Source organism: Dromaius novaehollandiae, chromosome 2 (genome assembly GCF_036370855.1).
Source record: "Dromaius novaehollandiae isolate bDroNov1 chromosome 2, bDroNov1.hap1, whole genome shotgun sequence".
NCBI lineage: Eukaryota > Metazoa > Chordata > Aves > Casuariiformes > Dromaiidae > Dromaius > Dromaius novaehollandiae.
Window position 1 is genome coordinate 110,824,834 of NC_088099.1, and position 23,448 is coordinate 110,848,281.

The 23,448-nt window shown below is 38.8% G+C and overlaps 1 protein-coding gene across 5 annotated transcripts; it reads left to right on the top strand.

The window, feature by feature from the left end:
• Nucleotides 1–2,748: 2,748 nt before the first annotated feature.
• Nucleotides 2,749–21,862, top strand: DSEL (dermatan sulfate epimerase like). Of its 5 annotated transcripts, none has more exons than XR_010387883.1 (3): nt 2,749–3,325; nt 4,063–20,697; nt 21,640–21,862. XR_010387883.1 is itself a non-coding variant. In XM_064507155.1 (2 exons), the coding sequence occupies exon 2, from the start codon at nt 5,039–5,041 to the stop codon at nt 8,687–8,689; it is 3,651 nt and encodes a 1,216-aa protein (XP_064363225.1). In that variant the 5' UTR covers nt 2,749–3,325; nt 4,063–5,038; the 3' UTR covers nt 8,690–21,862. The 5 variants fall into 5 exon arrangements, 1 of the variants encoding a protein (XP_064363225.1); XR_010387882.1 differs by having other exon boundaries at nt 4,063–16,869; nt 20,477–21,862; XR_010387884.1 differs by having other exon boundaries at nt 4,063–15,698; nt 16,395–21,862.
• The last annotated feature ends 1,586 nt before the right edge of the window (nt 21,863–23,448 follow it).

Consider the following 23,448-nt stretch of genomic DNA (forward strand, 5'->3'; position numbering starts at 1 on the left):
CCCTGAAGCGCTACATAACAGCTTATCTCCGACGATGACCCATTATTTCTTATACTAAAAACTGGAAGTGACAGCAAGGTCATTTTCCCATGCATCAAAACTCATCTTCTTGGTAGATATTTTACAGCATCTTTTTCCTGCTGATAGTCCAACAGTTTTTCAGATATTCATAGTTATGAAGAATATTTGAAAATGTAACAATGTAATGCAGTTTGTTGCCAGATGCTCAGTGCTTCTACAACTAACAATCCAAATGGCAGACTTTTAATACTTTCACAATTAACAGTTGTTCTGAAAGTGACCTTGATTTTACTGACCACTCTTTAAACAGCATGATGTATTCAAGTAAGGCAGAATGCCAATGCAATTCAGGCTCATTTTATGCAAAAGAGTTAGTTACAACCCAGGGTCACTACTTCTAATTACCTTAATTCAACTCCTCAGAAGTTTGGTTCACTTAATTGTTTCTCCTGAAAACCATTTGGATCCATGATTTTTGTTGTTGCTGTTTTCAGTTGTAGTATAGTAACTATGGATCTCTGCTAACTGTTGGAAATTACTAATAGAAAAATAATTGAATGCCACTTCTACTACTATTGTTATTTTTCAGAGTATTTCTTTCATTTTTTCTGAATCCTTTGCTATCTTTACTCCAAAGCACCCACCCAACCAATAGAGAAGTTTCTTCCTCTTCTTCCTCTTCTTCTTCTATTAAATATTTCCACAAAGTGTCTAGTGCATATTGGACATTCTTCATTCAGCAGTGCTTCCAAGACCTCAAGTACATACGCCATCCCTCATGAATGATACTCTTTACCAGTGACTTCAGTAAAAGTTGCACTTTTAAAATGATTTACTCCATAATAATAGAGTCAACATAGAAATAATATAGGAACAATTCTATTTATATAATTCATCAGGGCCAAAATCTGACCAAGTCTTATGCAAGTGTATCAAACAATTGCATTTTGCCAGCAGTCTCTAGAGAAGCAAAGAATCTGTTTATCTTTTCTTACTTCCCACTGAAGCATAAGAGCATGAAAATGGCAGGCAGTAAATAGTCTATACCATATGAAATCATACACGGTTAGGGATGTTCTTGTTTTGCAATTGGCTTAGTAGAAAATCAGCCTTAGCTATTATGCCAGTAAAATCTTTGATATTGTGAAATATAACCTTCACAGAAAAAAGAGAATACTTTACAAATATCTTCACTGCCTTATAAATGAGATTTTGTCAAAACAGTATCATTTGTGAATATATGGGGCTAGTCAATAATTCATTGTCATGATTCTCTGCAAGTATCACACTGCAGTTCAATACTGTGTATGTTATGAGCTCACCACCTATTCCACAGAGTGAGAAGGGCCCTTGGGAGAGCCTTACACTTCATTTTAACCTAAGAAAAGCCCTCCAAATGTTCTGCACCTTCAGGACTGCCCGCTAACTTATGGGAGGAGTCATTCTCTTAGACTCCAGAATGAGTCAACCATGCAGCTGGGAAAACATAATGGGTATGATATAGGGTATAATGAGAACAGAGGGCAAAAAGGTTCAGGGGGGTTTCCATCTATACTGTATTTCAGTCTGTTTCTGTTGTTTTATAGGGTAATGTGGCATCTCTTGCTTGCTTTAGTATCCAGCCTTTACTACTTTTCCCTTACCTCTCCTCCTCTAATAATTTGCTCGGTAGCATGAGATGGCAGAAATTTTTACAGCTGCAAGGTCAGAGAACTATGTGCCAATCTCTGGTCATTATGTAAACTTTTTTTCTGATGGGAGGACATGATCCAGGCAATAATCAGTAGTTTTTTCTTCTTACGCCGTGTCCACAGGACTCATCTGAAAGATTAGGAAGGCTCCCGACATATTTAATCATTGATGGAAATGTATCTAATTTAATAATTTAAACTTTCTAAGGTGCTCCCCATAGCACACAAGGAACAGAATCAATATCCATAATGTATGACCATTATATATTCATATATTCATTTCAAGATGAGACAGTTATGCATTGGGTAGCTTAAGAAATACTTAAACATGCAACTGCATTTCCTAAGATATTGGGGGAAAAAGAAAAGTTAAGAAGATTTTACGCTATGCCTGGGGAAAAAGGCAGTGACTCATGCTCTCGGTTTGATCAAAGCACACCTCCTCTGAGGTACAGTATATAAACACAGTAATTAGTAGCATATTGGAAAAAATCTCACATCCTTTCTTTTCCTGCAGTGTGCTTGGGATAGCTCGGTATCAGAGGCAGGTGACAGGGTCTGGCTCTAAAAGTCACCGCTGGCAACGCAACTCACGCATCGGAGCGGGAACGGCCTCAAACTTCTCGATCTGGGAGGGTGGACCCCAGGCCCCAGTGCGTGCTGCCTCCACCACACCACCCACCCCGAACGAGCTGAGGGGCACAGGCTTTTACACCTCGTTAAGGTTTCGTATTTTACTTCAGCAGCCTTCAGATAAGGCTGAGTAAGAGCCATTTTAATGCATCGCATAAAACACAGCGTCTGCGCGCGGAGATACTTATAAAGAGCGGGGCCGCTCCAAGATCAGACGCCGCACACCGGTTTCGGCGATACGGGCACTTTCATGTATTTTTTCAGCGCTCATAAAGTTGCTAGTCGCAGTCGGCCGGCTCCCACTGCCCGGCCCGGCCCCGCCGTGACCCCGCACCCGCGGCAGCCAACCCTCCCCGCCGCGCCCCAGCCTCACCGCGCTGTTGGGGCAGCGCCTGCCGGAGCGCAGCCCGCGGCGGGAGCCCCGCCGGGCGGCGCAGCCCCAGCCCCAGCCGCGGCTCCGCCCCCCCGCTCCGGCCCGGCCCTGCCCTCGGGCTCGGCTGCTGCGCTGCGCTGGCAGCAGGGGCGGCGGTGGAGGCCGCCGCTGGGGCTCGGTTCGGTGCTGCAGACGGGCGCTCGCAGCCGCCAGGAAGCAGAGCGGCGGCGGGTGCTGCCGGAGCCCGCAGGACCGGCGCATCGCTGCTCTGCAGGGGGCTGCCCCCCCCCCCCCGCCGCGTCCCCGCCCCAGGGCTGTCTCCGCGAGTTTGCGGCGCTTCCCCGCTCCTTCGCCGGGCGTCCGCGGCTCTGCCCGGCGCTCCCCGCAGCAGCTCTCCCCGCGCTTAACTCCGGAGAAGGGCAGAGACACGAAGTTGCGGCCAGATCGAGTGAAAAGTAGCGGCAGCGCCGAGGGGGCCGGAGCTGAGCTGAGCTGAGCCGAGAGGCGCCGGGGCAGCGCGCCGCCACCCACAGCCCCCGCCGGCCGGGGCCGGGTCTGGCCCGGCGCCGCCCGCGCGGCGAGGGGGACATCGCCAGGCACCGCTGGGGTAAGGCAGGGTGAAACTCGGGGAAGCCAGGGCGTGAGGAGACGGCAGCGGCCGCGCGCGGGGGAAGGGCCGCCGCCGGCCGTTACAGCGGAGCGGAGCGGGCGCGGCTCGAACCGAAACTTGCTCAAGTTGTTCGGCCCCGGGGAGGTGGCGGCGCTGGGCGCTGGCGCCCTCTGGCGGCTGCGAGCGGGTCGCGCGGCGGCGGCGGGAGGGCGGGGGCGGCGCGGCGGACGGTTTAACGGCTTCCTCGGGGGACCGGCGGCGCCGCCCTCAGGGTGCGTGGCGGGCTGCGGGGTGGTGACGGTGGCGGCGTGCGTTGGTGGTTGATTTTAACTCCCCCTCCGCACACACGCCGTCTTCACCTGGTCATTTGGACGGCAGAATCACACAGGTTTAGGATTCTTCTTAACTAGACCTCCATTTAATTCTGATGGTGTGTTTCAGGTGCGTTTGCTTAGGTAATTTCATGAAAGTGTAACAAGAAAATCCACCCTGAGACCTTGCAGCTGCTCAGGAAAAGGTGAAATAAAGCGAGCTTAAGTGGCCAACCCGATTTCCTGCTTTGCCAAAGATAAATTTTGTGGAACTTTTGAAATGTGGCTTTATATTTCCATTAAAAAAAGTATATTAACTGTCATCTTTCCTTAAAAGTTAGAAATTTTATGTGATTTAAGTACTTGCAAAGTATGTTTTGACACATATATGGCTTCAGAGAACTTCTGTTTGTGTTTCCACAGAGAGAAACAACTTGCAAAGTGGACAGAAAAACCGAAACTGCTCTTTTAGCAAAAAGTAGTGGCTTTCTGCCTCTCTTGTATGTTTCCATTTTACTTCATAATGGGAGGTGCAGGATTATTTGAATTGCAGACACAAAATTTGGGCATCATTGGCTGAAGATAAGATGGAAGAAGACTTGAAAATATGTCGATACTCCGTGACTATTGATTCAGACACACCTTTCACAAACAGGGCAACAGTGGTTAAAAACACTGCAGTTTCGTCAAAAGAAGCTAATGGAGGATTTCTGATTTTTTTTTTCCTTCCACCCTCCCATGAGAAAGAGAAAAAATATGACAGAAAGAATATGTATACAAATAGAGATATGGGGAAGGCTGAAGAGAGTAACTTAAACTTTTGATTCTGTTTTCCAAGTGCTGTAAATTCCCTAAATCAACAAATACAAAGCATTGTTTTGAATAAATTCTATGATTTTGTGATCAGTGGAGTTTTTTTGTCAACCATAGAAGTGGAATTTGACCCGAGTGAAAGATTTAAAAAAGTAAATGTCTGACTCTTAATTCCTATTTTCAAATCAAGAATCAAGTTTTTCCGCAGTTTTCTGCTTAGGAATACAGTGTTTTAGTCTCTTACTGTGTATTGTCAACCTGTGCTTTATGTGAAAAATCTCATTACTTTCCCTCTGGTTTTAGTATTCATATTTTAATGCTGTGTTTGAGAAAAGTGTGAACAGACAAGGCACTTGTGATTTAGCTTTTCAACAGCCACACTGTTTTCAGTGTCATACCTCAGATTACCAGTAAACTGAGCATCTGTTAGAATTTACAGTAAAAGCTAAGTCTTTTCTTTTAAGAAAAAGAAAAATGTCTTAAGGTTTTTTTTTTCTTTTTAACTAACTGGATCAAAGTTTCATATCTGAATATTGTATTTTGTTAGGTGATGCATGCCTGGGGGAAAGGAACTGCCTAATGGATCATGGCTCTGATGTTTACAGGACATACCTTATTCCTAGCGTTAATGATCTTTGCTGTCTTCACTTTTGAAGAATCAGTAAGCAATTACTCTGACTGGGTGACTTTCATAGAAAATGTAGATTGGTATGGGAAACAGAAACTGCAAGATCTTAGTGCTGAGCAGAAACAGAGAAAAACTGTTCTTCATCCAAGCTTGTATTTTGGTGCTGAAGATGTCCAGGCATTGAGGCAGAAGGCTCATACAAGCCATTTGCATCTGTTTAGAGCTATCAGAAGTGCAGTGACAGTTATGCTGTCCAACCCATTATACTACCTACCTCCACCCAAGCATGTTGATTTTGCTGCAAAGTGGAATGAGATTTATGGTAACAATCTGCCACCTCTAGCATTTTATTGTTTGCTGTGCCCCGAAGATAAATCTGCATTTGATTTTGTTCTAGAATATATGGATAGAATGGCTGGTTACAAAAACTGGTTGGTTGAGAATGCACCTGGAGATGAAGTGCCACTTGGTCACTCCCTAACAGGATTTGCCACTGCTTTTGACTTCTTGTATAATTCACTGGAAAATGTGAGAAGACAGAAATACCTGGAGAAGATACGGTCTGTAAGTGGGGAAATGTATGAGTACTCAAAAGTTCGTGCATGGGGAAAGCAACTTCTCCATAATCACCAAGCAACTAATATGCTCGCTTTGCTTACTGGGGCCTTAGTTACAGGTGTGGATGAGGAACCTCAGGCAAATATTTGGAAACATACTGTTGTTGATGTGATGGAGAAAACAATGTTTCTGCTCAATCATATTGTAGATGGATCTCTGGATGAGGGAGTAGCTTATGGGAGTTACACAGCCAAGTCAGTGACCCAGTATGTTTTCCTGGCCCAGCGCCACTTTGGTATTAACAACTTGGAGAATAATTGGCTCAAAATGCACTTTTGGTTTTACTATGCCACCCTATTACCAGGCTTTCAGAGGACGGTGGGCATAGCAGATTCTAATTACAACTGGTTTTATGGTCCTGAGAGCCAGCTAGTTTTCTTGGATAAGTTTGTCATGAAGAATGGAGCTGGCAACTGGCTGGCACAGCAAATCAGAAAACACAGACCCAAAGATGGGCCAATGGTGCCATCCACTGCACAGAGGTGGAGCACATTGCACACTGAGTTTATATGGTTTGCTGCAGAACTCACTCCTCAGCCTCCTCCTGACTACGGCACTGCTAAGATGCATGTGTTTCCTAACTGGGGAGTTGTTACGTATGGGGCTGGATTGCCAAACAGTCAGACAAACACCTTTGTGTCTTTTAAGTCTGGAAAACTCGGTGGACGTGCTGTCTATGATATTGTTCACTTTCAGCCGTATGCCTGGATTGATGGGTGGAGAAGTTTCAATCCAGGACATGAACATCCAGATCAGAACTCATTCACTTTTGCTCCCAATGGACAGGTATTTGTATCTGAGGCTCTTTATGGGCCTAAATTCAGCCACTTGAACAACGTGTTGGTATTTGCCCCATCTCCTACAAGCCAGTGCAACCAGCCTTGGGAAGGGCAGCTTGGTGAGTGTGCCCAGTGGCTGAAGTGGATTGGTGATGAGGTTGGAGACTCAATGGGAGAAATTATAACAGCCTCCCAGTCTGAGGACATGATGTTTGTGAGTGGTGAGGCAGTATCTGCTTACACATCAGCAATGAAATTGAAAAGTGTGTATCGCATTTTGTTACTCTTAAATTCTCAGACATTGTTAGTTGTGGACCATATCGAGAAGGAGGAAGACTCTTCTGTTAATTCAGTCAGTGCCTTTTTTCATAATCTTGACATTGACTTTAAATATGTACCCTATAAATTTAAGAATAAATACAATGGGGCTATGATGGATGTGTGGGATGCCCACTATAAGATGTTTTGGTTTGATCATCATGGGAGTAGTCCTGTTGCTAGGATACAAGAGGCAGAACAAGCTGCTGAGTTCAAAAAGCGATGGACTCAGTTTGTAAATGTTACCTTTTCTATGAAAACCACACTTATGAGGATTGCTTACCTTTTCTATGGCCCATATGTCAATGTTTCTAACTGCAGATTCACTGACAATGCAAAATCTGGATTTCAGATTTCACTCAATGTCAACAACACTGAAAATACTTTATCTGTTGTGACTGACTATCAGGATTTAAAGACAAGATTCAGTTACTTGGGATTCGGTGGTTTTGCCAAAGTAGTTCATGAAAACAAAGTGACCAAGTTTGGTTTAGGTACTGAATCTATGAAAAAACAGATAAAAAATAATAGTATGGTTTTCCCATTTGGATTCAAAGTGAACATAATTGCAGGATTAATTTTGGGTGTGAGCTTGGTCATACTTGCTTTTCAGTGGCGGTTTTACATTTCCTTCAGTAAAATGTTGCGTTGGATCTTAATATTGGTTATCACTCTGTGGCTTATTGAACTGGTGGATGTGTGGAGCACTTGTACGCAGCCCATCTGTGCAAAATGGAGCAGTGACATGACAAGGCTAGAACATGATAAAGGCAATAAAGTCAAACAGTTAGAAGGAAACCCTGTTGTTTTGCCAGATGTTATCATTACTTCACTTCCCGGTTCTGGTGCAGAAATTTTAAAGCAGCTGTTTTTCAATAGCAGTGACTTCTTATACATCAGGATACCTACAGCCTATCTAGAAATTCCTGAGACTGAATTTGAGATTGATTCCTTTGTAGATCCGTGTGAATGGAAGGTTTCCGATGTCCAGAATGGCCATTTTCGACTTCTGCAAGGGTGGTTCCAGTCTCTAGTTCAAGACACAAAGTTACACTTACAAAACATTAATTTATATGAAGCCAGCAGAAGTAAAATTGCTCAGCATTCTACCATAAGCAGGGACAAAAAGAAAAAATCCAGAAGGAAAGAATCTCTGTCAGAGCAAAGAAGAAGGGCAAGAACGAGTCAAGATAAAGATGCTGAATATATTAGGGAACTGAGGAGGCACCTTGTCTATTATCCTAATGCACGGCCTGTTCTCAGTTTAAGTAGTGGGAGCTGGACATTAAAGCTTCCTTTCTTTCAGGAAATCCTAGGACCTTCAATGAGAGCTTTATATGTAGTAAGGGACCCACGGGCATGGATTTATTCAATGTTGTACAAAAATAAGCCAAGCCTTTACTCCTTGAAAAATGTTCCACAGCGCCTAGCTGCAATGTTTGAATGGCAAAATGGTAAAGGAAAGTGTAGTTTAAATGAAGGCTATGCCTTTGAATATGAATCACTAAGAGAAGAACTTTCACATTCTAATTCAAATGCTATTTCTGTGTTGTCCTATTTATGGCTAGCAAACACAGCAGCGGCACTGAGAATAAATGGGGACCTGCTACCAACAAATTATCAGCTGCTCAAGTTTGAAGATATTGTAAACTTTCCTCAGAAGATGGCTGAAACGATTTTTGCCTTTCTTGGTGTTCCTCTTTCTCCTGCTAGCTTAAACCAAATATTATTTGCCACCTCTACCAGTCTTTTCTATCTTCCTTATGAAGGGGAAATTTCACCAAGTAACATTCATGCCTGGAAACAAAACATGCCCAATAAAGAGATTAGACTGATTGAGGATATCTGTTGTTCTCTTATGGACCACTTAGGATATCCAAAGTTTATAGAATAAATGCTGCTGGTCAGCAGGAATTTGCACTAATGATCTCTGACTCCAAATTTGTGGATGAGAATTAGAGAAGCTTGTTTATTCTTGTAAAATGTGTACAGCCTGCTACTTTCAGAGAGATTATTTTATGAAAAGATAGTTGTTCTTGCTTTTTTTTTTTAACTTGTATCTGCTTTTGCTGCCTTTTAAATAAAGCTGTGTGAACCTTTACAGAACTACCAGCTGGGGAGTATATAGCTCAGGGGATTAGTAATAGGATATGGAGCTTTTCACCTTCAGCTTGCCGGTTTGACTCTAGCCCAGGTGGTTAGTTCCCAAAAGTACTTCTCATCTGATGGTTGTATGGTGGCTTATATGAAATTAAATTGGTGGTATTGGCCAAGTTACCCAATGGTGGTAATTAGACCCCTTGGACAGGTTTGCTTATACATTCTGTCTCTCACTATAGTGGTGCAAATTAACCATAAGCCCAGTTTTAAAGCTGTTCTGCCACTTCAGTTCTTCCCACTTCAGTTCTTCCCACTTCAGTGAGAGAAAGCAGCCAGAGCATTTGAGTGAATCTAGTTCCTTTTTGACAGTCTCAGCAGAGAGGGCCAGGACTGGAATGGACATGGATATCAAGTATTGTTATGTGATATGGTTCCTTCAGCTCAGATGTGCCACTTCTGTGGGGTTTTGTGCTTTGACTAAAGAGAAGACTTCATTCTCCAGGCCTGAGAAAGTGGTACCTTTTGTGAGCCTGAAGTAAACTATCTGGAGAAAAAAGGAATGGGACACAATCCAAGAAACCAACAACATCTCCCAAACTAGCAATTAAATATGGAGAAGATTTTGTGTAATTTTGACCTGCATCTTCATGTCAACCTCATTTAATTTTCAAGGTTGTTTACATCTCTGCTTCCAGTGCAGCTTTATCCTGTACATGCTAAGGGGTTCTGCAAGGATTTTGTCTTTTTCTGTGAGTCTCTTCAATCTTTCTTTGTTGTAACACATTTCTCTGCTGATTCTTGTGCAGAACTTCACTGAGGCCAGTGCAAATATTTAATGTCATTGTCAGTGGTGTATTGTTGATGTCTGCATAAAATGACAATCTAAGATTTAGAAGACCTTAAAGAAATCTCCAGGTCTGTGTTGCTAAGGGATGTTTTGCTTCTTTGTACAGTGGATTTCTGCTGGGCAACCATTGCTAACCTCAGGTCTTCTATCAGAGAGAGGAAAAATCTGAAATTCCCCCTCCACCACCACCTCACATTTAAATGATGTTTCCCTGCAGTAAACTATTTCCAAAGTCTGCTGATTTTAACATGATTGGTATTTCTTTAACATGGTGCTCTAATATAATATTGGTTTGGAAACAAACTTGATGGGATAGGTTTGTGTGTTAGTCACAGCTCATTTTCTTCTTGCATCATGCTCTTTGTGCATGCCCATTAAAAAAGTTTCCTACTTTGACTTGCTCAGCATTCTTTGGAAATGCATGCATACTGTAAATGTCTGCAGATGTGTAAATCAAATCACAGAGAGACATCTGTTTCCTTTACCATCTGTTTTTTATTACAAATGGAATTGTCTTGAAATACGCTTTATTTGGTTTTTGGGAGCTGGGATCGGAGTTTTGGTTTATTATCTTGAAATATGTGTGTAGAGTAATTACTATTTATTTGGATGATGGACAATGTCAAAAATGTAGTGAGTTCCTCCCTGCAGATTGCAGATATCTTTGCTGATTTTTAATACAATGAAGTTCTTGCCTTTCCTTCCAACTTTATTATGTCTCTGTCCTACCCCACTTTCTTGCTCTTCCCATACATACATTTCATGTCCTTTGCAGCATGTTGTGATCTCTCATTATGACCTGGATGAAAACAGCTCTTTCCCAGCCATTTATTATTATGTCAAAATTGACCTCTAGCATGATAAAGCTATTGATACATTGAAGACTCACTTGGCTATCATTTTACTTTGACTGTAATAGGGACTAGCAGCAGTTGTGTTTTTTTCCTCTTTCATTCCTAGGTCTCACCTCTGGTAGGTGGAATGTCAAGTCAAAGGAGATATTAAAGCATGTTAACGTATACTGACATGTTAGTGAAACTTTGGTTTCCAACTATCTTTCAAGTTGGCTTGTCTCTGAAGCCATTTTTGGTTGTATGTAAAAGTTACTGTATTGATGTCTATACAGTTTTATGTACTTGACAGAATAAGTCCCAGCATTTGCTTTCTATTTCCATGATTTATGCTCTAGAATTAGAACAAATAAAAAGCCTTTCCCCTTCAGATGTTTCAGGACAGCTTTAGGTAAGAATTAAGAGTGACTGTGTGTTTGTGGAAGTAGGAAGAGACCTTTAAATCCCTTCCTAACAGTGCTATATGAAACATAACAACAGACGATAAACCAGCTTTTTGCTTGTTTCTGAGAAGTTAGGATGGACAAGGTTATCTTTCAGCAGGGTCATCTCTGTTATTTTTAGAATGCAAGTTATCCCGTGCATATATGTCCATAATAAAAGTCACTGTTGTCATTTGTTAAATGCAGGATTTAGGAGCCATTTATTTTCTGTACTGTACTTTCCAGAGTCAAAGTATGCATAATCTATTATTCAGATTTGGTTGCATTGTGTATTCCTTACACAGATATAATAAGATACTAGAGAACTCTGTTCTTTATTTTTGGATCTTGTTGCGAGGGCAAATGTAGTAAAAACATTATGCTAAATATATGTAGAAGGAAAAGCAGTGTCTAAAAAAACAGGGTAGGAAAACCTAAGGTCTGGCAAGTCCCAAAGTAATTTTTAATCATATAGCTGTTTTGTTGTGTTTTAGATGATACGTTACATGACTCCTTGATCAAAGTTAATACCAAACCAGATGCATCCTAGCTGTAGAGTTGATTGACTTTTTATTGAAACTGGGGCCTTGTACCTGTATTAATAGCAACCCAAGACACGGACAACAGGAAGCTGAAGAAGCATTCATACTGTTGAAGAGAATGCCCACTAACAGATCTAGATCTAGGACTTTGTAGAATAAATTTTAGCTGCAAGATCCATTTCATTTATGAATAAAATTGACAGTTGTGATATTGAGAAGTAGGAATACTGTAAAGGCCTGGTAGTAATAATTAATAATAAACAAAAACTTGCCTTTCTCTATTAAAGATAAATTCTGGTTTTCTGTCTGTGCTAATCCTAAATGAGATTGGTTATTAAATAGATTTTTTTTTTTCTCATGCAAGCATTCCCATTGAAACTAGTATGGCTCACTGTATGAAGGTGAATGAAATTTTACAGTATGAAATGATTTTTGATGTTGTAGGAGTTATTCACAAAATCTGCTTCTATCACTAGCATCCAGAGGAAGAATAGTCACTGAGCAGGCACAGACATTAACCTCTCCTTTCTCCTTATAAACATGTTTCAGACTTTCAGTAAAACTTGAGAATTAAATTAAATTTTTATGAAAAGCATGTATGTTTAGGTACGTTGGATTGAAGAGTGTTCTAGCACTTACAGATACAGTTTCATAAAGATGGTCATGAGATATTTTATCTTAAACTTGCTTCCTATTTCTCCCTGTTTTAAATGTTGATGCTTGTTTGTGCTGTATTATAACCTGAGCTGCCACGTTACAAGAGAGCTAAGATTTTGACATTTAATATTTTAAAAATTAAGGCTTTATTTAAATATCTTTCTCAGAAGCACATGTGGAAGCCCAAGAAAAATTAATGCCAGGAAAACATTTCAGTTGCTTATTTACTCTGTAACTAAGTGATATGGGCCTTGGGGAGAGGCACGAGGGTCTTGGCCTTCACAGTTCTGTCAAATAGCATGAATCTGCAGTCTTTGAACATACCTAAATGCTTCTATGGTTCCCAGTATGGATTTTCCAAGAGCAAAGTCTGCGGAGATGAGCCTCAGTATCGTCGTCAGATTGGTTCCTTTCTTACTATTAGCGTGCAGTTGGCTTAGTCTTCTCCTAGATTAGCACTTGGACAGTTAATTTGCAGGATCCAGAGTTGAATTTATGTATCAGATCCTCAGTTATATCTAACTTATATAGCACTTGACACTAATATTATTCTGGTAGTGTTAGAATGCAGAGTAAGCAAGCAAAAAATGCACTTCAGGTTTTATAAGGATAGCAAGTAATAACTGATTTGCAAAGCTGCTGTCTTGGATCAAATTCTTTTTGTTAACTGTAAAAATGGATTTACTTGCAATTGAAATTTCATGATCTGACAAGCCAGGAGAGCCCTGACCCCTCCTGATCATCAGTTATTTTCATTATTAATCTTGGTGTTACTGTATCTTTGATCAACATGTTCAAACATGATCTGGAATGTAGTAGTAGTATTTGCTTAAAATGTTTGAAATGCACAGTTCAACAGTAAGGATAAAAATACAGTACATCTATATATCTGTAAGTTTACAAAAAAACAGCCCTCTTGTGAGCATCCATTTGTTGGATTCCATATATTAGAATATTTTATAGCTAAGAGTCTGTGATATTTATTTGAGGAGACTTAAAAATAATTTATTGGCTTACCTTGTTTTTTAATTACACGTACTGCTGTTCTCTCTAAGAATAAGTACTGGATCAAAACTGTCAATGATCAGGCCATCATAAGCATTCCTTCCTTTCTCTGGACTTCCTTTTAGTTTTGGTTTGGACTAAAACGTTTTAAGTTTTATCATGAACGAGCTGTTTTTCTGAGTTAGGGGTCTGTCTGGAGACTCTCATAGTCTCAGATTCCATTTCCACACTTTAATTTGTGTGTGGAATATCATGCGCTGCATTCAGAACTGAGCCATCTGTAAAATGCTGTCGTGCTGACCATAATGAATGTTGTACCATTGACTTCAACAGGGCCAAAATGCCATCCTATATGTTTCTGCAAGGAGCTATGCAAAATTTCGTGGACTAAATAAATGTCTCTAAATCATTCTTTATTAATCATTCTGAGACAAGGTTAGCTGGTTTTAAAGGTGTATAAATGATTTATCTGGGGATTTTTCTCCCTCTTCTGTAAATAAATGTTACCTTCTAGAGAATTATCATCTACCTATCCTGAATATTTCTGAAAAGCAGAAATTACAGGAAGTCAATACTTCAAATGATCATGCAAGATTACTCTTTTTGATATCTGAAGCATTATGAGGAAAGGAAATGCATTTCAATAGTGTGAAAAATATGAATTATTCCATAACCCCAATCAAAGTTACCTGTAGGCTGTCTGATAAATTTTTAAATTCATGAAATGAAGTATAGAAATAAACAAATGCTTTAAATAATGTAGGAAGAACAGTTTCAAATGTCAGGACTTTGATTTTCATTAGTGAGTAGAAATTTGCTGATACATTATCTGCAGTATTCTTATAAAGGATGTGAATGGGTAATCTTGTGCTCTCTCAGAAAATATTTAATAATGGGAAAGTGCTATTTCACATTATTGAGATGATTCAGTTCTAAATTAAACTATACATCTTTGAAGCTGACAATATGCTGAGAGTTTTATGTGATGTAGGAAAACAAAGACAGTCTGATTTCATTCACACTTGTCTAAATGTAGAACAATTTCAGAGTGGAAAAGATTTTTACTTATGCTGGTATAACCTCAACATTTAGTTTATTGCCTCTGCTGAGAAAGATATTGTGGTGTGTAAGAACATGACCTAAATTCATCTAATCTCACATTAGGTAATTTAACTGTGGCACCTAATCAAGGTGCCTTGTCACTCTAGAATCAATGGAAAGAGCATCTTCAGAGGTAAATCAGACATTACTTATCTCTTTGTAAGTCCTCAAAAGCCTAGGGTGATTAAACTCTTCCTTTAGATGCCCGCCAAAAGGTCTAAAATAAAGTGGGGTGAATTTGGGTTTAATTGTGTATGGTTTTGTGTCTAAGTGGATTTCTGTGGCTGAGCAATTCTAGTGCATACACTGTCATAGAAAATTTTATGAAACATCATACATAAAATAAAACTATTGTTAATAAAATAGTAATTATGTGTTATGCTTTTTTCTTAAATTGTTTCACCATTTGGGATATTACCAGTCTTTGTGATTTGTAGTCAGTTTACATATTTAAATTTTAAAGATACTGTTGTTTTTGTTTGTTTTTAAATATGGAACAGTTGTTATCTTTCAGGAAGTATTGATGGCAGGTCTTGAATCTGTCCTCAGATGCACAGTAAGTATATTTGGTGTTAAGTAAAAGATCACAAAATAGCTATATTCCTGGAAAAGGATGATTGCCTATTCAGTGAAAAATGGATTTGTTGTACAAATCAAAACTTTAAAGCAATGATCTTCTGTCTGTTTTGCAATACGTATGGATCCATCAGAACAGAAAAGCTAAAGTGGTAATGGGTAGCAACTTACCCTTTTTAGGCTTATCTCCAAATTGCTTTATTCTTTAAGCTATCTCTGTTTTATCTCTGCTCTCATCTGAACTAATAAATTAAAATTGCCCAGGAAAGTTCTCTGGAACTGGACAACTGGTCCAGTCCGTACTTCTGATAACCTTAGCCTCTAAACAGGGTGGCTGTATGCAAACTGGTGTTTAAAATGGGGCCTGTTCTAATTCCTGAACTAGACCCAGGATTCGTTTGGAAGAATGACATTTGGCCTAGAGACCATTTTAGCCATTTAAAAGTATAGGTAGACAAGTTCCACCAGCCATGAATGTTCTCTGGTGTGTTTAATTTAAAATACACACATGATCAAGTTATCTGGAGAAACTGAAGCTCTCTGGCTCTGTCTTGCTGGTTGTGGGCTGATACAGGTGGCATCTATCAGAAAAAGAGGCACAGGCAATTCAGCATCCTAACACTGCAAAGGGCTAGAGCCCATTGCAGATGTATCTGAGCTGCAGCCAGTGTGGGAGTGTTGCAGTTTTAACTAACTGATTTTTTTGTTCATTTATATAACCAGGAAGTGTTTGGGATATATCTTAAAACATATGAACAAGAATAAGACATGGTTCTACCTCTCCTATGAACTACAGCACATTGTAAGGGGCTTTTTATATTTTCTGTAAAGGTTTGCATGTTTTAAAATTTTGATGAGATTATATTTTCTGATAAAACAGCTTTAATGGTTTTATGTTGTGATAGCTCTGTGCCTTGCTTGTTATCTGCTGCAGAATAGAATGTTCTCTTATTTTCTAATTGGTGGGTGGGATGTGCTTACACTTTGTAGCTTATCCTAGGTCTTGTCACTGCACTCCCACAAGTAATCTCTTTTTTTTTTTTTTTTTGTCTTCTGAATCTTGAACCCAAGTTTGTTTTTTGGGGGGAGTTACATGGAGAATGCCTATCACAGCAGGAGCATCTAGGTGTGGTATAAATGAATGTTTCTGTCTATTACAAATTCTTTGACCATATTTGGCTTGAACTATTTTCTGAGAAGTCCTTCAAAGTGAAAAGATCTAGCATACAGATTTCAGAGGAAACTAATGCCAACAGCGTGATAAAATGCAGGCTGTCAGAGATAATATATGCACATTTGTTTCTGAGAAAGCCGTTAATATTTTCACTCTTAATTGCTGTTCTAAGAGAGGATTTGATTGTATTTTCTTTGTTTTCAGGCCTTTATGTATTTCTATCCTACAGCTTGCCTAGAAATAGATTTTTTTCCTATGTTTTCTGAATCTTAGTTTGAAGTATTCATTATGATACATTTTCTTGAAGCTTCTGTTGTGTTTCAGGATGTTCCAGTCTATTCTTTTCATGACTCACATTCTACATACGCCACTTGATTTCAGGAAACATAATCTCAGACCTGGTGAGGAGTGTGATAGATACACAGAGATGAACTGAGAAACAGGAGAAAAGAAATGTTATGCCATTGAAGAGAATAGGCTTGAATAAGTGTTGGAATATTTAGGTCTTAATGAGCTGCCATATCATGTACTATGAATGCCTGAATAAAAAACTTTTATTATCCACTTTCACTGATCAGGTGAACATTGTCTGTTTCAAATTATCTTAAGACTACTGAAGGAAAAATAAGTTAAAAGGAACTTTTGTTTGTATGTATTTTGATTTTTTTTTTCCCAAAGCACTGACATTCTGTTGTATTCTTAATCTGTAACTAGATACCTATTACCCAGTATGGATCTATAACAACATTGTTGGCACCAAAGAATGCTTTTCAATGAGAGGTGCAGCTTTACCTGCTGGGTATGTATTCAATATTGACAGTTTCTCAACTACAGCTTTTGTGACACATTTGAAAGAAAATCTTGACATCTGTAATAAAGAATTGTTTAATGTTAAAGAATGGACTGCACTGTTGCTGAGCAAAATGGAGGCAGGCAATGTGGAAATGTGTAAGACAAAAAAAAATGTTTAAGAACATTATTAGACAATCAGAATACTCTTGATTAGTCTTAATTATGCCAGACTCTTAACAAGATCTTTAAAAGTATGTGTGTAGCTGTCATTATTCTTCAGTCTACTGCGCTTCATGGCCCTCTTTAATTGCAGGCTAAGCTAAACTGAATTTCCTTCCTTTTGCTGAAAGATAAGAATGTGTGTACATGAAGGTACCATAACTTTGTACTAGCATTTTTTAAACTGCTGTAACTTGAATATGTGTCAGTGCCTCTAAATTGCTCCAGGGTGCATTTACAAATCTTAGATAATGAATGATCTTGTTGCCTTCAGTGTTTTTCAGTGTATAGGAATTTACCTATTTGTATTCCATGTTTCTCTGATAATAGCCAGGTGTAAAGTACCTTTAACACATGAGGTGAATAAGATGATTAGTAAAGCGGCAGCTTAGGCGATAAAGCAAGAGCTTTGTTCATTGTTCACATATTGTTTTAAATGTTTGCAAGAAATCTGCTTCATCTGCATGTGGTTCACTTGGCTGTGCGTAGCAATAGAATCACAGCATCCTTTGCAGAATCTCCCCTGAGAAGTTTAGAACTTAAGGATACAGTTACCAACAGCAAATAATCTGCCTTGCTTTAGTGCCTCTAAAAGGCATAGAGGTATGATTTTCTTTTTGATTTAAAAGCACCCAGAAAACGAAAGGAAAATTATTATTCCATTCCCCTTTAAAGTTGAAAAAACCCTGATATTCAGGAGCTGTTAAAGTAAAAAAATATGTATCTAGGGTCAGTTTAGCAGAGCTGCCCTTATTCCTATGCCAGTCATATAGTTCAGTGTACTGTTAAAATATTTCTGTTCATGTTGTATAATGTATCCTGCAAAACAGATGCAAGTATCATGAATTTACTTTTGTTGGACTTTTGGAACAGAATCGTCTAGATACATAAACAGCTTTCAACTGAAAGCACATGTAAAAACCTCATGAAAAGGTACTTATCCATATCTAGACACCTTGCAGTTACTGTTGTACTTGTGGGCTTTTTATCATGTTAATGATGAAGATTTAGTCACTAGATTTTTGTTTTCATTTTTTGTTAACTTTACAGGTGTTTTATTAGGTGTAAGAGCAATGGGAGAAGTGGTCACTAACTCTAAAGATCTCATAGTCTAAATGATAAAATACCTATTAACACCCATATCTTAGAGATTAAAAATCTAGCAACTTGCATAAGGCTTTTAGATAATTATATAGGAGTAATTTAATTAAATTAAGCTGAATTTAAATAGTTCAAATCGCAGTCTGTTTCACTGAATCACAGGCAGCTTATCTTTGAGCAGGAAGTCATTTGCAGTATCCATGTTACACATGCATTTCATCAAATTCATAATGTCCTGCTAAGTTGTGGGGGGAGTCAGAACGCTGGAAAGCAAACAGTGTCTGTGGTGTGGAGCTAAGGCTTACACATGAAATGTATGTGGTGGAGTGCAGAGAGATGTTAAGGTGATGAAGGCTCTAAGCAATTACAGTGAAGTTCTGAATTTAGAATATCAAACAGGCTGTGACATATGAAATTCACTGGGAAATGTTTAGGTTGTGGCTTGTGTTTTCCTTGCAAATGAAGCGCTTCTTTTTTTGCTAAGATGGCTTTTTCAACTGAAAGTGTTCTGAGACTATGACAATCTTTTATTCTTCTTCATTCTGTGTAGTTTCCCTATAGAACCTTTATTTATTTATTTTGGAAAAATATATATTAGTTTATCAAGAGTGAATTGGACAAACTCTTTATTTGCTGTTTCCTTGTGGTTTGAAAGGAGAAATAGTTGCAGGCATTCCCCCTCCATTTTGAGAAGAAATCTATCACAATTTCTTAAAGTCACAAATGAGGAAGAGAAAATAAAAGATGTCCATAGTTACAAACTGGGGGGGGGGAACCTTCAAAATTTTTTCTTGTGCCAGCAAAAAAAAAGCCTAAGAATTTAATCTTATTTCCTTGATTGGCAGCTTTGTCGATACATCATTTATGTTCAAATTACAACTGTTTCTATTTAAAATGAAACAAATGTAAAAAAAGCCCAGCACTTTCATCAAAGGAAGTATATATTGATTATATTGGTATTTTTTACTATCATTTTATTATTTTGATGAATGTCTCCTAACTGGAATTTTGTGGTAAACCACAAATTTGGAAAATTTTTCTTAACCTTTGTGATTTCAAATGTGGCAAGAGTGGCCAACAACTTATGAAGTTTCTTGTTCTAAGGCAAAATCCTATCACTAGCACACTGCCAAACACTGCACACCACTTTACTGCTAAACAAACAAACAAACAAACAAACAAAAAACCACTTACAAATATTCTTACAAATATTAATGAGTGAATATTGAAATATTCTGCTTTCCTCTTGAGAGACAAATGCACTCATCTGAATAAGCTCATCTGTGAATTAGCTTAGCTATGCCCTGCAAAATTCGTAGACAGACAAATTTCAAAAAGGGCTACTCCTTTCTTATTTCAGTAGGTATAAATTTAGTTAATTGGTCAAGGAGAATTGAATTGAAATAATAGGTAGTTAAACTAGTTTAAATGTCTCTAGCATAGGGGCCTGTATGGATTAAATATTTATTTTTGACTTTTAGAGTTATTAATGCATTTTTCTGAAAAGATAGCATCAGAGATATCTCAAATCTCTATAATCCTGTTAAATAGAAACATTTCCTTGGTGATGGGCGTTCTAGAGATCCTGCTAAAAGTACTAATCTATTTTACATTAGCACATCATATTAGACATCTCTTTGAGACTCAAGAGTATTACTTGTATTTTTCATTCAATACTGACTGACAATGTATATATATTTCAGTTTAACAACAATGTGCCATTAGACTGTTATAGCAAAATAACCGCAAAAGTAGCCTAAAATCTTTACCTAGGAGATTAATGTATCAAAAATAGATGTTTTTCATATCGAAATGAGAATTCTAACTCTCAAACCATGAATCTCAAAGCACAATATGACTTCTTATTCCGCTATTGTGTGGTTGTCCTGTTAGGACTGAACAATGGGACGTGCTATGACAGCCTGATGCTGATATGACAGCTGTCTCAAGAAAAAAAAAACCTATTAGTTTTAATCAATACAACACAATATATAATAGGCTCTCCTAGTAACTACTTTTCTTTCCTGAATGTATATAGAATAGCATTATACCTGGGAACATATTTCTAACTGCAGTCAGTATCTGCTGGCTATAGGAAAATACGATTATATGCTAGCTTGGGTTATGCATTAGCAGAAAAGGCAGGCAACATAGACTGTAGTCTAGAGCTTTTCATTGGCTCCATTTTAGTATTGCCAAAAAGTACACAGTAAATATATATATATATATATTTTTTAATTATGCTCACAGAGCATATTATTGTCTGTGATAACAGAGATCTCTTTCCTTATCAGAAGACTTAGCAGAGTTTTCGCATTGTGTCTTTCCCTGCTGCCGGCACAGTGAAGCACAGAGGACGTAGCTAGAGGAGAGGATATATGCCAGAACGTTCATACAATATGATGACCCTCAGGAGTATTATCCTTGCTGCGCTGCCACAGACAACAAACATAAACTAGAGCAAGCCTATTGCTTCTTTTTAGGACACAGAGAAGATCTTGAAAATCTCTTACTTGTGAGTACCCTACAGACTCCAAGAAGAGGAATAATTTAAAAAAAGTAAATAAATTACCTATAATTGCATAATATATGAGCTAATCCCATGATTTCCATGAGCCTGACTGATGCTCTTAAAAGATTGGAGTTGTTCAGGTGTCGGATATAGTCATGTATTTCAAAATCTAGCAGAAACAATTATTTTCTGAAATATAAGAAACAAAATGTTTCAGCTCATCAGCCCATAAGTACCTGTCACAGCACAACTAAAAAGTAGGTGAATGAGCTGATAATGGACATCTGCACAGCTTTTAATCCTGGTTCAGTGTGATAGCTGTGCCTAGAGTCAGCATAAAGGCTGGGCAATTAAGACAGTGATCAAAAGAACTGCTGTTGTTCAGACCTCTTGAGGAGGGATTAGGCTCCACATTTCCCATGCTGGTGAAACCTGTCATTGGCAATCTCTAACACACTGGTTCTGAACTAGTGAAATATGCCAATGTACGTACCAGTATGGCACATACGAGATCGAGCTCAAGCCTTATGCTGACAGTGGGGAGGTGAGGTGGGAAGCAAGTAGGGTGAATGAAGAGGCAGTGGCAGCCTGAGAGGACCAAGACGAAGGGATGAGGTATGAATAATTCGTATGGGACTGGAGTGTCCAGCCATCTGCAAGGAGGCAAAAGTGAGAGGAGTTAAAAGGTATCTGCAGGAATGCTTATATTCAAACCACTTCTCTAAATTAGCTAGCGTGCAGCATGGGTATCCTTTCACAAAGGAGGATAACATGATTGGTTTCTATAAAGAAGACTCATTTAATTTTATAATGGTACTTAGGCACTTTTTGCAAAAATAAAAATGGCTGGCATCATGTGTTGTTTATTTAATGACAAATTAGATCTCAGAATATAATATCTTGAAAATTAGTTTTGGTTTTAATATTTTTCTTTTTTAATCACAGATTTCCATTAAGAGTAGGTGAATAAAATATGCACCTCCATGAACTACTGAAAAATAATATGGAAGAGTGGGTGAGAAGAGCTTTGCTAATTCCAAGCAATTCAAATGAAATACTTTAAAACCAGAATGTCATTTGCAAAATCTCTAGATCTCCTGTCTCAGTGCTATGAAATTAGACTGCAGCAAAATAATTTTATGTAATAAACTCCTATTATGTCTCTTCACTGGTATTCTTTGTGTTTTCAATTTTGTTTGTCATTTAACTTTTATGGGTTTTTTTTCTATGAATAAACACTGAGCAGCTGTATATTAATTTATATTTTTCTCTGCTAGAAACCCATTAACAGCACTGAAATTTCAATCATACATTGAAATAGCTGCTCAGTTCAAGAGACAGTCTTACATCTGTTTGTCATGGTTAATGAAAACTATAATTCTGACTTCGTTTTGCTTTTAGATTAAATGTAATTAAATTCATAACTTAATCAAAAAACCTAGCCCACAGCCCAAAGTTACAGAACCTAACCCATTAACTGAGCTGCTGTCTCAAACCTGCCCTCATTATTGCATCTCAGTGTCGTTGTATTTTCACAAAGTATTCTGAAATGAACAGTGCAATAGCCTCCATATCGAAGGACCAGAAAAGCTTTGCTACTGTCTACACAGGGCCTTAGTTGGCAGTGCCACCATGAGAACCACTTTACTGGCGTACTTTTACATCTACAAAGTATTACAAAAGTGAAGAAGGCTCTCTTCAAGAAACTTGCATGCTAGAAAACAAAGGCTTGACACATACTTACTGAAATAACCAGAGGAAAGTGCTGATTTAAGAATGGATCCTGTAAGAATCCAATAGTTTGCGTAAATCACTCTAATGCAGTTTGCTGGAACTGTTTTGCATCAGCAAGGTGTATCAAGGACAATGTTGGCAAAGAAAAGATTGACAGAAAGTTTTCATGAATCAACATAGGGAGTTTTTGTTTCTAACTGTGAGAAGAGTTGAATTGTGGAAAGAACTGCACAGAGGAATTTTTCTAAAACAAATCTTATAGCTTATGAACAGAATTATACTATGGCTGCATGTAGTAAGATGGAGAGGTACTTGACCCAAGAGGCATTTCTGGTCCTGTTTTCCTATGTTCTTATTCACAATCAGAAAACAGATCTGATCCCCAAACACACACTATTCTTATTTCGCATCTATAGAACTGCTGCAATGTCATGTTTCGATAGGGCTCACAGTAATTCAGATCTGTGGCTTAGCTCAAAGAAGCCACTTTTATAAGACAAAATACGAAAGGAGTATTCAAACGGAAATCTGCAAAAGAAAGCAAGCCGAAGGCAGCTGTCTCTGAAAAGAGTTAAAGGATAAAAAAGGAAGGCGCATAGAATATCACAGGAAGGAATCTGTGCTAGAATGTAGCTGAATCCTCAAAAAAACAGAAGCACCTTTTCATCTGAGAAAAGGGCTCCAGAAGCAAGCAGAGGGCACATTTCCTAAGTGTCTGACACTCTACCACTGTGTATCAGCAAAGTGTCGTGGAAGATAATGAAGCTGAGCAGATTTATAGCTGCTGAGGATCTAGCCTTCTATCTGCAGAAGAAATGTCAGTGTGGGACAGAGACTTTATGTTGATGTCAGGATGGCATAACATCTGGGAGATGAGCCAGAAGACAGCTACTGCAGAACTCAGCCTCTATAATGCATTATGTTCCCCCCTCGCCTGCCTCTTTCCTTTCTGTAATTGAAAAAGAAAAACTGTTCGCAGCCCAATTTCTGCAGGGAAATGTGATCTTTTTAAAGATTTAA

Excerpts from the sequence above, each read along its gene's own strand:
- DSEL (XM_064507155.1), top strand. The coding sequence starts at position 5,039 with ATGGCTCTGATGTTTACAGGACATACCTTATTCCTAGCGTTAATGATC.